The sequence below is a fragment of the Phaseolus vulgaris genome, chromosome 3 (assembly GCF_051622355.1).
Source record: "Phaseolus vulgaris cultivar YP4 chromosome 3, ASM5162235v1, whole genome shotgun sequence".
Classification (NCBI taxonomy): domain Eukaryota; kingdom Viridiplantae; phylum Streptophyta; class Magnoliopsida; order Fabales; family Fabaceae; genus Phaseolus; species Phaseolus vulgaris.
Window position 1 is genome coordinate 46,339,739 of NC_143500.1, and position 13,856 is coordinate 46,353,594.

Consider the following 13,856-nt stretch of genomic DNA (forward strand, 5'->3'; position numbering starts at 1 on the left):
TCCAGAAATCAAATTCCATCAAACACAACACAGATAGCCGGACAAAACAGCAAAGAGCCTTCTAATGATACTTTAATGGTCGAATTTAAGAGCATGTAACATCTGGTTAGAACTTATTTGCTGTTTCATTACCCTAACACTAACGATTACAATATCAATTTATTTAATCATATTTCAAGTCTTCCAGCATTTATTTTGCAATTATTAACAAAAACCATAAATGAAAACTTATTTACAACATTGGTGAAAGCAGGTTGAAGAGGGTGACCAAAAATGATGAATTTTCCTAAAGGCCTCCAAATTATATTGTTTGTAACATTGAGTAACGAAGGACATGACATAATAACTGGAAAAGCTAAAACCAGAACACAAAAAATTATGTAATAAGCTTGGTATTCCATCTTTGCATACTTCACCCCTAATTAATAGAAGAAGAAAAATCTGTGTAGGAAAAACTCAAACAATTGTTCGTGAGGAAAATATAAAGTTTTGATATTAACTTGCAAAAAAATCCTCATTGAAGCATAACCATAACTATCAAACTTTCAGTCATCAATCAAATAAAAATAAAAACAAATGATACATTTTGCAAACTACGAAAATGCATCATCCACACGCCCCTCACTTCTCCGACGAGTTTGGTCCACGCTTCTTACCGAATCCGACCACTACAATCAACAACGCCAAAAATAAAAAAATTAAAACACCATATTATAATAGCCCAAATTCAGAAACCCTAAAAATTTAACACATCAAAATATTATATTTTGGTAGAAAAGAGAAATAAGATAAATATTAAAGAAGTTGAATAGCGTTGGAATGTTAATTTAGACATAGGAAAGGCAAGGGAAGGAGAGAAGAAGACAAAATTACCGGCGGTGACGAATCGGCGGTTGTATTGCATTCGCTTGTGAGCGCGTCCTCGTGGCTTCTTCTTCTTGTCTTGCTTGGCCACCTTAGGAGTTTGTCCTCTCACTTTGCCCGCACGCGCGAGAGATCCGTGAACCTTACCTTTAATCAAAACATCAACCAAAGAAACCATTTAGACAGAACATCATCGTCACCGTGTTCAGAAAAACCATCAAAGCCCATTGAACTTGAAAAGGGAATTAGGAAATAACTCACCCATTTTGATGAATTGATGCTTCTCTCTCTGATTCTTTCAGCTGCAGCGGCTACCGGTAAAATCCCAAAGCAAGAGGAAGAGATCTCTATTTGTAAAGGTAGGGTTTATGGTTATGAGGTCTTAATGGGCCATAGGCCTGTTAGTAAACTTGCTGAGCCCATTTATCTTATGGAACGTATCATAGTTGCACATGTTTTTTCTCTTTTTCGGCCGTGCCTAATTTTAAATTCCAGAGGAGCTTTTTTTTATTTGAATGATTTTATTTTAAAATAATTGATTCTTAACAACTAATTTATTTTGGAAATGCTTATCGAAATAGTTTTTTTTTATTTGGACTGCGAAAAATTATTTTTAAAATATTTACCTATATACAAAGCCTCTTTCACTTCCCACAATTTTTTTTCTATTTTTTCTACTTTATCTTTTTATCAATATTTTATTTTATTTTATTATTATGGACATTGCTATTTTTTCAAAAAAAATAAAAATTTTAAATTTATTTTTTCAAAAAATTTAAAATTTAAAATTTTTAAAATTTTCAAAAACTAAAACCTTTTCAAAACACTTCAAAATTTAAAAATTTTCAAATTTTAAAAATGTATTAATTTTTAAATTTTCTATTTTTCAAACCTAAAACCTTTTTTAAACATTTCAAATTGAAATTTTAAATATTTTAAAATTTTAAATTAAAATGAAAGTTTTATAAATCTATCAAATTTCTTTTTCATTTTCTATTTTCATATAAAAAAAATATCAGTAGTAATTTGGTTCCAGGAACCACAAAATCAACAACTACTGTTTTTCAATGGCTTCAGTCGTATGTATATAAGTATTGTTTTTTTTTTCTTATGGCAAAACCATTCCATGAACAAAAATTCTCCATTTTTTGTTTTGTCTTTTATGTACTTACTTACTGGTTAATTAATTATTATGTTTTTTTTTTCTTTTTGTTTATAATATCAGATGAGGGAAATTCTCATTTAGTTTAAAAACATAGAGGGACACATATTTATATATTTTTTTAACACTGCTTTTTGGTTAAAGGTTTTTCTTATTATTTATTTTTTAGCCACAATTTTCATATCCCATTCTTCTTCTTTTAATAAGAAAGTTTTTGTTATATAAAACTTAATCTTGATGGATTGTCTTTTGTGAAAGATACATGTAAATTTATAAAAAAAATGCTAGCATTTTATATGTTCTTGACTTTTCTATATTTCTCATGATAAAAAAATAAGTAAGAATATTGATATAAAAAAATACTAATAAGTAAAGATAACTATTCGAATAAAATCACACCCCATTTTATTTTTTCTAATTTTATCTTTATATTTTTATTTAATTTTATGAGCAATTTTATTTTTATTTTATATCACAGATAAAATTAAATTTTACAAGGTGAGACTTGCTCAGAAACATTACACAATTGTATATATGAAAGGATGATCAATCACTCGTATTGGTTAAGTTAATTGGTATAATAATTTTACATAATAAACATATATAAATTATTTAACTTTTTCTGTTTCTCCGGTTGAAAATATGTGACTCACTAAATAACTTTATGTTTTTTTTTTCTTCCACTCTTATTATACTTTTTTGTTACTTTTTATTTATTTCAGGTTAAAATTTAATTTCCTTAACAATAATACGTAAAAAAAAATTCAAATATCAATCTTTATTTTTATTATTTGATATTTAAAACATATATATAGTTTGATATTCAAAAGATATAAATACACATATATCTATATTTTATTTAAATAAATATAAATATATAATAATAATAAAAATAAATAAAAAATGTGGATACAACACAAGTTGTTATAACATACGGTTCAGTTGAAAATTTTATGGATTTTGAATCTATCTTTTTTTTCTAAAAAAAAAAACATATTACTATTCCCTTCTTCGATTTTCTCCAGAGCTACGCTTTATTCTTTTCTTTGTCACCTCAATTTTCCAACCTACCATTTTTTTATAATACACTTTTTTCCCTTCGATAATTAATCTTTTTTCGCATATTTACGACTCATCTATTCTGCGTGTTCTGTCTATAGATCAATAAAAAAAGTGTACTCTAAATTCGTGAACCATGCTTAGAAAGGTCCTTACATTTCAATGGCATTTGCATCTTTCCAAAAAAAATCATTTAGTAGTCACTGAATTCTGAAGTAATTAAGACTTATTATTATTAATACATTTGATTCAAGCAAAGAAGAGGGAGAAATTAGCTCTACAGTAGAGAGAAGAATAAGGAAAAATCTTCCTAAAGGCGTGTGAAAAGGCAAATAAATACTGTTTACAGTAAAATAAGATGAATCCACATAAAGAAAAAAAAAAAAGCACGTGAATCGAAAAAAAATTTGCTTGCAAAACTTTCTTCGCATATTTGCGAAAAAAATTGTATATTTAACTTTAATTTACTTTTTTACCCTTTTATTTTAAACTTAAATTATTTTTATTTTTATTTAAAATATAATTAAAATTAAAAAAATTATTATAAAAACGTAATTAATCATATTATATATAATTAATTATAAATATAAATAATAATAATAAAAATAAATATATTTTTTAATAATTAAAAAATAAATTTATATAATAATTATATTAATTAAAAAAAGGAAAGATAAAAATAATGAAAAATAAATTTTTATCAAATATTTATAATTATAAATATTTAAATAATATTTTAATTAAAAATAATTATAATTTATAAATAAATATATCAAATTAATTTTTAACTATTTTTAAATATAAGGATAAATATGTAAACTTACATTTTTATCAATTAAAAAATATATAATTTCAGTCACATCTATCACATCATTCACAAACTTTTATAAACTTTTCCCACACTTTCCACTCTATTTACCTTAATCCAAACACCCTACCTTTCTTTACACTTTCCCTTCAAATCATCTCAAATCCACTCTCTCTTTTCCACTCCCTAATCCAAACAAAGAGAAATCTGATGCAAGATTGACTTGAAAAACCATCAGAATTATCATTAAATTATATTTCATTTCTTAAATGAAAATTACAAAAGTGCAAGATATTTCACAATTCCACAAACTATTCTTTTTGTTTGATGTGTTGAGGAGTTTTTTCCTTGAGGGTTAGTGTGTTTTGTTGTGTAATAAAATGAACAAATGAGTTGTACTACTTACTCACCTACGCGGTATATCCCTTGGCATTGAAAGTAAAACAACAGGTTGGAAGAAAAAGGAGCCATTGTGTTATTTCTCTTTATGAACTTCACCTGATGTATACCAACGTTTAGAACTTGAGAGAAATGCAGCAGGGATATCCCAACTACGCTGATGACCATAAACAAAACTTGATATTTACAACTTAATTGTCTGCTCAAAGTTGAACCTCGTGAAGAACTTCTCCAAAACTTCCACTCCCACTCCTTACAGGTGTACGCATTGAAGAAAACTCACTGGGCACAAATGTTGATGGTGACATTCCCAAAGGTTCACCAGAAGGATTACTTTCTCCCATTTCTGAGGGACTAAATAGGTCAGTAATAGTCCCACCACCCCACGAAGCTGTTCGCCTTGAATGAGGCACTTGAGAGTTGCCGACATTCGTCATTATTTCCTGGAAACCGATGTTACCCATACTTGGAAACCTTGGCCTGGCCGATGGTGGTAAAACTTCAGGGGATTGGTACGACGTTGAAGGCTTTTCATTAGTTAAACTATCTTCATGATTACTTTCTGTTATAGCTTCCATTGTCTGCTCATTTGATGATGGTGTGTGAGCAGGAATAAAGAACTTTGCATTGGCAGCCAAAGCAGGTTTGACAGATGATGACTGAAACAATTTTGCAGAGCTTCCACCACCTGGGTTGAATGTGTCAACGTACCTGTATAGACCACACAAGTTTCGTAAAAGTTCCACTACTATAAACAAAGTTGAACTTTGCTATGTTCCAACAACAAGATTATCATAACAAGACTATGACTATCTTACCTAGATCGAACACCAACCCGACCTCGGCCAGAGAATTGAGTTGTGCTAGGTGGTATTGGTGGAATCCCTCGGTTATGTTCATGACTTTTAGTTTTTGAATCATATCCCTCCTTAGAAGATGATACTTCGTTCTTCAGTGCAGATTTTAAGCTGTATTCAGTTGAACCTTTCTGGAAAGCAGCAGTCTTTGGAGGAGGTGGTAGTGCAGTTTCTTCAGATTGAGGTTGAACACCTTCCTCTACCCATCTTTTCAGTTTTTCATCATAATAGAACTTGTTCTTTTCACCCAATTTAGCCTTCATAAAGAGAAGAACACGAACCATTTGAATTGGCTCAAAAGCACTGCTGAAACTAACAGAAAACAAACACGGAACATGAAACGACTAATAATACCTGTCGACCAGGGCGAGGTCTCATAACTAGTCCTACTGTCTTTTGTAAAAGTTGTGAGCCAAAACCAAAAGGAGAAAAGCGAGATGTACCCCCCGATACTGATGTTTTTCCTTGACTGTCAGGTGAAGTTCCCTGGAAAAAATCAACCATTTTCCCCGATAAAAAACATACACTGAACAAAAACTAACACATGCAACTGATTTTTTTTGAAGTACATCCTTAATAGTAGTCACACACCTGGAGAGGGCTTCTGCCAAAGTCTGGCTCTGAAACACTTCTATTAGGCTTTGATGTTCTATTATTATCAGCTGTCCAATCACTGATTGGTTCCATTGAAGCGGATGGAACTAAGGATGACATTGCCATTGTTGATTGACTATTCGATACTCTGTTTGCAACAGGCTGGTGCTGTTGTCCATTTCCGTGACCATTTCCTTGAGATGATGACGATGATGGAGCAGGTGGTGGTAAACCACCAACAACTCTATGTGCAGTACTATCAAAAAAGTTGAGCAATTTGCCCACTAATTTTGCAGGTGCCAAATTTGCAGCATACCCACCCTGAACAATTTGTTAATTAAGAGTATAAATAACAAAACTATCAAAATAATGAAGACTCAGTCAAATACAAGGAAGTACCTGTTGGTGGGTTCTAATCCTATCTTCAAGAGATAATACCAACTGCTTCCATGTTTCTACTTCTGGTGCACGACCAGTTTTTAAGGATTTGAGTACTGCTTGGCAGTACCTGAAGCCACATAATAACAATAAGGCAGATTACACAAAGTACAATAATGTACAAATACTATTCTACGAACTTACTTCATTGAGTCTGAAAGCTTTCCCACTTCAGCTAGCATGTATGCATAAATAAGCTTATATGGCTGAAATGGAAGCAAAATAAACTGAGAGTTTCCAAGCACCTTTGAGTATTCATATAATTCAGTCCTCTGTTCAAATAACCGTTAGGTTAGATCAGTTTTGAGTACTTACAATACATCTGACAAAACAATTGCATCATATTTAACAATATTGAGTTTAATGCTCATGCACTATCAAAATCAAAAACTTTTATTTAAATTGTCGATTACAATTCATCAATATAAAATCTTATATACTTTACATTGTCATTTAGAATTAGCTATCAATATACCTTTTACGTTAATTATTATAAAGGTCATCAAAATTTACCATATATTAATACATTAACAGTGCATAGGCTATTTTCTCACTTTTACTAGAGAAAAAGAAATGTTAAGGCACATGTATTTTAAGCAGACAGTTTATTTCAAAACCTTACAGAACAGACGGTTTTTAAAATGTCACATTCCTACGTTGATAAACCTAGGATTGAAGAAGTAATATAAACTACATGCAAGGTTTTAAACATGTGTATGCGATCTTCTTAAGCATTCAATGAAAGATCCAAGTTTGAACATTGTAAAATCCTAGAAAATCAAGCTATTGGGAACCCGAAAAGTCCAATAGAGAGAGGAAGGGATAGCAAATATACAGTGTACATTACATTTTCCGGGAAATAAACTCAAAACACGTTCGTGCTATATGCAATAGAACAACCAAATTTAGTTCAAGAAGCAACCTAAGAGTTAAAAGATATTTTCAACGAACCTGGATAGCCTCAGGACTAGCGTAAGTTCGAGGAAATTTCCAGTGATCTGCTCCAATTAGACAGAGCCTTGCACTATCTGAGTATGATTCGAAGTTCGCTTCAGCAACTAAATAGCATATGTGTGCAGCAATGATCTAAAAATATGACTCCCAAGTTAGAAGCAAAACTGAAATTTGCATAATCATTAAACAACCAGAAATACAGATTGAGAACTATACCTGACTTCTTTCTCTCCACAAGCAATCACCAAGATGAATAATTACAAGTTCGTCATCTTTGGTTCTGTTTGCAGTTATTACGGCCAAATTCTCCTCCCAATCACCAAGCATGCCATTAGATCCAAACTGAAATTGCAAAGTAACAAGAAAGTTATGAGCTTCCTAGTTGAATTAAAAAAAAACATTAACCTTTGAAAAATATTGAAACTTGGAAAAAAGAAAACTGAAGTGCATAACCCTTGCGTAGTTTACTAGTTCATCCCATTGAGATCACCTGTGTAGGCTGCTGAGGGGTATTAAAAGCACTAGGATCCCCACCAGCTGAGCTACCAGAAGAGAAAACTTCAGCTGGCTGCCCAGCGATTAGAAGGCATAATGTGCGCAAAGGTGATCCTGAAACTAGCTGACGAAGTGCCATTTGCTTCACTGTGTCAACATAGAACTGCAATACATAAATGTACAAAGTTCATTCCACAATAAAAGCTGGTTAAAAAAGGACTATAAGACACATAAGGGACAGTCTAATTCAGTCATTTCAGAATCAATAGTTCAATACAGTATTCAACACCGGAAAAATGACAGCTAACCTGATCACCAAGTTGTGAAGCAAGAACAAGCGCAGGTCCCCACAATTGACCTTCTTGTGCATACTGCAAAGCCTCCTTCTTTTTGCCCGAGACAAGAAGGTTTTGTACCTCAGAAGCCGTCGCCTAATCAAAATAAAAATCAATAAAATGTGCATATTTAGAAATCTGAGAGGGTTTGTCAGGAGTTAACTTATACAAACCCGCATTTGAGCTTCAGAAGGCAAATTTTGCAGGCAGTGACTTAGCACACCATATTGAGTGAAGTCCTTGCCACTCGTCTTGGTAGATGCAAAAAGCTTTGCAACTGCTGCCTCAGGAGTATCATTCTCCTGTTTAAAATACAAACACAATAGGTCACCAAATCTGGAGGTGATCATGTGTGGGAATGGAATAATACTATTGAATAAAACTACCAATGGGGCATGGTAAGGTTAGAACAACCACATAGATAAAATATTTCCAGTTTATCTGAATACTTTCAGGTCCTATCTGGACAAAGTTTTCCTTCTCGTACAAAAGAAGATTAAACAAATACATTTAGAAATAATAATTAAAAAGTAACAAAGTTGTGAAGTAGTGAACAAAGATGAAGGGTTGTGCGTTAATACCTATTGAATATTTGAAAGATCATTACAAATTTTAAATCACTGTGTCCAGTGAAAAGTCATGTAATAATTATAAGCTATTCTACTATAAATAAATAAAATCAAATAGTGTAATTTATATGTCAAATACAATAAAATTTACTCAATTCTCTCTAGTCTCTATTATATTTTCCTAACTGATATCAAAACCATGTGAATGAGAATTTAACTTAACAGGATTGTTCACAAGAATGAATTTTAACTTTTAACAACCGTTTAGGAAAGCAATTAAACTTTAATAAACCACTCCATAAATAAGAGACGATTAAAAAAATGCAGGAAGCAAAGGTGCAGATGTTATCAATATCCAGGGATGGAACACATGTATTGAAACAGGGACAGTCACCCCCTAATCCACAAGATGTTATCAGCATATGCATTAAACCTAATATATCCATCCCCTCCTAAATTTCAATCTTGCCCCCTTCCTTCACCTATCGTTTTAGATTTACAAAAAATTAGTACTATCAACACATCTTGTTTAAATATTTGATGTTTAATCAATTTTTTTTAAAAAAAACAAAATATATAATAAGTTTTATCTATTAAAAATCTTTAGGCAAAAGGGGGAAGATGAGTAGTGTTATCAAGTATTATATTATTCTCCCCCCTTTACTTTAGCACGAGTAGTGAAAATTGTTTTTTTTTTTCAATCTTTGAAGACATTAGGAGGCAAGAAGAATAAGTTGAGCAACTTTTTCTAGTTGGTGTTTGTAGGGGGTCTTCATCTTTTAATATTGCATTAATATTTAATATTGTTTATATATATATATATATATATATATATATATATATAAAGAGAGAGAGAGAAAGGACTGAGCTTTGTTTCAACAGATTTATAAATAATTTTGTTTATAGAAAGAATATGTCTTTGTTTTTAAATTTGGATTGCTTCTAAATTACTTTTCATAGATACACATAGAATATGGATTGTTTATTTGCTTTTGAATTGTCTTTTCTCACTAAAAATATGTTAGACAATAACTTTGTTTTGTGTTACTTATAATTTTGAAATTTAAGGTAAATTATTTTTTACCATAACGAATTGTTTCTTGTAATGTAATTAATAATAAAAAGTGTAATAAAAGATATGTTTATAATTAAATGTTATAAAAGGTTATTAAAATAATAACAGTAAGGTTGTAATGTTAGCCTTAAAAAAAGGAGGGTGTGAAAGTATAATAATTATTTTCTTTTATCTATTTCACGTCATCTTGAGTCACATTTCATAAATTTTAGCACAAAAGTGTAAGGTGGATAATCAACTCTAAAAAACAAGCTAAATATTTGATTAATTGCTATATTTATTTTCGTAAGATATATAAATAGTTGTTTTATCTTGATTTTGTCTGTTACATTTGTATTGGATTAAAATACCATAATGAATTTAATTCGTCAAAAAGATTTAAAAATATGCAACAAATGCTTTCATCATCTCATGATTAAAAAATTGTGATGTAAATTGAATTAAATATTTTTTCTTAGCTCCTTTAGTTCATGATCTATTTGAATTAACGCGATCCAATCCGTAAACTTATGGATCGGCTACTTCTAAAATAATAATTATATTTAAGAAATAAAAATAATAATATTTTATTAAAACTTGTAATTTATATATCGAAATTTTTATATTAAAATAATTTTCATTAGTGTAATTTAATTTTTATAAATACATATTTTATTTGTTTACTTTTTACTTCTTTTTTTTTTTTTGAAAAAGAGGTAAAATGGATAATTAGTCCTTCCGTCAAAAAATTATGACTGTTTCTTGAGACTAAAAATTGTATTCTATTTGAAATATGGATCAAATAAGGCCATTACAACTTTACCATCTACCTATCAGATCAAGCTGGACCAACCATTGTTAATGTACATTGAAAAATAAAATTACTCCCTTCATCTCTTTTTAAGTATAATTTATGATTTTTTTTGGAAGAGAAAAAGAATAATAAATTTTCTTAGTTTTAATAAAAAAATTATATGTTTTTTTTCTTTTATGATTATTTGTTTCTACATTATAATAAATATATAAATGTAAACTAATTAAATATTAGGATGAATTAAAAAGAAACAATTTTTTTCTTCAAAAAAGCCCACCAGTAAAAAAGAAAGAGAAAGATTAGAAAATTGACACTTAATAATAGTGCTGTAAATTAATGAGCAGCATAATTCTTCACAAAACTTTTATCAATTGCAAATAACAGGAAATTAAATGAACAGTGGCATAGAAAATATAAAAAGATTTTGAAGGGTAATAGATTTACTTACTTTTCTTATGGTGTCTGTACCAAAAGGAGAACGTAGTTTTCCATAATGTTGACAGGCTATTTTAAGCAACGAGAGAAGGAGTCTCAACCTTTCACATTTCTTATAATCCATGTCAGTTGATCCACAATGTGCAATCCTCTCATCTATCCATTTGTACAACTCTTTACTTCCAAAACTCCCACCAACCAATGGACCAGTGAAAGATTGCTGACTGAGAGCACGGAAATAATCACCAGTGCCACTTCCAATGCTCGATAAATCAATACTTCCATTGACAACCTCCATCAAGTTTAACACACAAACAGATCCTGGGACAAAATTCTTCAGATAAAAGTGAACGAGCAGTGTTAATTATCACAAAAATCAAAGGAAGCATCGATCAAAACTGTAAACATGAATCAAGAATTAACCTGGCTTTCATATGATGAATTCGAAAAACTAGAATCTTTCATTACAACCAGTTTTCCACCAAATCCAAAGGTTACTAAGGCATGAGGAGGACGTCCAGCTGATGATCTTCCAACATGAGGGGCACAAGACTGATGCGTATCCTGGAAGGATGGCTGGATCTGGGAGTAACTGTAGGGCTTCTGACTTTTACCATATTCATTTGAGAAATTATTTGGTTCATCAAACTGTGTATTTGAATAATTAAAATGTTGAGCAACGTTCCCACTAGGAGCAAAGCTTTGTGGCTCAAGAGTTCCATTGGCCAAACCATGATCACGGTTCACTTTATTGTACGATGGGACTGTTTCAAATGAAGCAGAGTTATTTTGTTGATCTTTGTTAACAGAAATATTTGAACCAAAAGAGTGACCCAGTCTGTTTCCACCAGCAGTTGCAGTATCCTCATTTCTAGTAGTCATCTCAGTTGCGTGTCTGTCTAGACCCTGGAGATGGTTAATACCATATGAGCCACTCCAATTGTCATCTGGAGTCTGAATACCAGAGCTCAGTGACCCATAATTGTCATCTTGACCATACTCTCTGTATAAACTGACATCATTGGGCAATTTTTTTTCAGTAGATGCATGCCCATTTTCCTGTCCATGACCAGCAGATTGAATAAATGAATGGTAAGTTTCTAACGAGCGCCATTCTTGGGCAATCATGTCATAATACCAACCAGGATACTGAGGATCAAAAACCATATGTTCAGGATACCCATTATTCCCTTGCGAAGCCTGATTCCAGCATGATACACTCTCGGCTGTGTTAGTTCCAGCTAAAGTTCCAACAACAGATTGCGCAGTTTGTTGCATATACGAAACCTCCGATATCGCACCAGAAGCAGTTGTCCAATCTGCAGCTGTATTGGCCATAGAGCTTCCCTGATTAGCATTATGGCCGTCTACCATATACCATTGCCCGGTGTTCTGATCATACTTCCAGCCAGGATAAAGATCCTCCCAATACTGACTGCCAGTCAGATCTTGACCATTTGTGTTATTTACCTGAGATGATGTATCATAACCTTGACCCTCTTGACATGGCTTATAATTACCTAAAGAATTTAACCCATCATTTTGAATTTCATTACCAGGTTTCACCTCATTATTAAAATCATTACATGCTTTGCCAGATTCTTCTACCAATTCACCAAAAAAGTCAGAATACGATCCAAACCCGACATCGCCTTTTGTATCAACATTAAAAGAATTCCAACCCACCTCCTTAACCTCGGAATTGTTGATTCCATTGCTCTTGCTCACATCGGAAACTGAAGCACTCTCCAAACCCGTCCCATGATCACCATGATCCATCGCACTATCACCTCCAAATGAACCAGAGGACGCCAAAAAACCTCCCTCTTGAGCATTCCCACCATCCAATTGCCCACCACCTTCGTCCCCTTCCTCCTGTTTCCGCTCATTACGACATTCTCCAGCGTCATCATTAATCCCTAAATTCGCGAACGCTTTCACGTCATCAGAATGATCATAACCTTCATCACCATGGCCAGAATTAACAGGTTCATTGTCATCCTCCACCAATTTATCGAAAAAATCCTCGTCCGTCTGATCCTCCAGTGGAGGATTCGAAGCCATCACGCCCAAACCATAAACCTTCTCAATTGCACCGGTCACCAATTCGCCGGAGATTGTCACAACCGCGCCCAACTCAATCCTTGATTTCAACTCCTACAATTCGCAACCTCGAGATTCGAATCCGAAATAGCCACCAACCAAAACAGAAACGAGATATGCGAATTCTAATATGCACGCAATCCAAGAACACAGAGAAATTTAAAAAAATAAAAATATAAAGGCATTACCCGGAAATTGCAAAGTTTCCGTCTGAATAAAACGCAACGTTTTGGGGCGCAGAGGAAAAAAAGCGAAAACATAAAAAATCCATTTTCAGAATTAGCAGAGAATCAGACAGAGAAAACAAAAGAGAAGAGAGAAAAGAGAGAAAGAGAGGAAAGCCCTGGATTTCGCACCACCTCACCTACTATCGATAACACAAAATTACAATGTTTGCTTTTTGTCAATTTTAGATTACTTTTTACATTTATTATTGCTCCATTCACATCTCAATTTCTTTAATTCTCATTTTTTTATCATCTACATTTTACTGCCGCATACACAATCTTGTATTAAAAAAGGATTAAAATGAAGAAAAAAATGTACGTGTATTGTTTGCATGCAATTGCATCTGGTATTTTTGCTGCGACCGTTGTTTCGACGACAAGGTAGGTCAAAACTCCATGTGTAGAAAGTGACCCACACAAAACAAAAAACATAATTCATAAATATATATATTTGGAAGAGTTTCTAGTATCTGCTGCTTTATAATAAGAAATTATTATGTTTCTCTTCTTCAATTAAAACTTATTTATTTTTCTCAAACTTCTTCTCATCATGGCATGGTAGCATCCTCAAAGAATGTCAAAAATTATTTTAAGATCCCCCAAAAACTCCCGTTGAGGAATTAAACATCAACTGAATATAAGAGTAATTATACTGAATAGGTCTAATTTAAGGGAATTTAAAGAAATCC

The 13,856-nt window shown here is 32.0% G+C and overlaps 2 protein-coding genes across 2 annotated transcripts; both read right to left on the reverse strand.

Annotated features, from left to right (window-relative positions):
* Positions 1 to 464: 464 nt before the first annotated feature.
* Positions 465 to 1,293, reverse strand: LOC137808077 (small ribosomal subunit protein eS30z/eS30y/eS30x). The gene is made up of 3 exons (XM_068608984.2): positions 1,126 to 1,293; positions 874 to 1,011; positions 465 to 668 (listed from the first exon to the last, which is right to left on the reverse strand). Exons 1-3 carry the CDS (start codon positions 1,127 to 1,129, stop codon positions 622 to 624), a joined length of 189 nt encoding a protein of 62 aa, XP_068465085.1. The 5' UTR covers positions 1,130 to 1,293; the 3' UTR covers positions 465 to 621.
* A 2,818-nt stretch (positions 1,294 to 4,111) lies between these two features.
* On the reverse strand, positions 4,112 to 13,492 carry LOC137808078 (protein transport protein SEC16B homolog). Its single transcript, XM_068608985.2, has 14 exons — positions 13,129 to 13,492; positions 11,261 to 12,994; positions 10,851 to 11,171; positions 8,139 to 8,267; positions 7,939 to 8,061; positions 7,626 to 7,793; positions 7,352 to 7,477; positions 7,133 to 7,267; positions 6,326 to 6,453; positions 6,143 to 6,251; positions 5,741 to 6,064; positions 5,504 to 5,635; positions 5,111 to 5,406; positions 4,112 to 5,003 (listed from the first exon to the last, which is right to left on the reverse strand). The coding sequence occupies exons 1-14, from the start codon at positions 13,198 to 13,200 to the stop codon at positions 4,496 to 4,498; spliced, it is 4,305 nt and encodes a 1,434-aa protein (XP_068465086.2). The 5' UTR covers positions 13,201 to 13,492; the 3' UTR covers positions 4,112 to 4,495.
* Positions 13,493 to 13,856: the final 364 nt, after the last annotated feature.

Excerpts from the sequence above, each read along its gene's own strand:
- LOC137808078 (XM_068608985.2), bottom strand. The coding sequence starts at position 13,200 with ATGTTTTCGCTTTTTTTCCTCTGCGCCCCAAAACGTTGCGTTTTATTC. Across the intron at positions 8,268-10,850 it reads GTACAGACACCATAAGAAAA|GAGAATGATACTCCTGAGGC; the intron begins GTAAGTAAATCT and ends TATTTTAAACAG. Across the intron at positions 7,478-7,625 it reads CCCCTCAGCAGCCTACACAG|TTTGGATCTAATGGCATGCT; the intron begins GTGATCTCAATG and ends TTGCAATTTCAG.
- LOC137808077 (XM_068608984.2), bottom strand. Across the intron at positions 669-873 it reads CCGCCGATTCGTCACCGCCG|TGGTCGGATTCGGTAAGAAG; the intron begins GTAATTTTGTCT and ends TGTTGATTGTAG.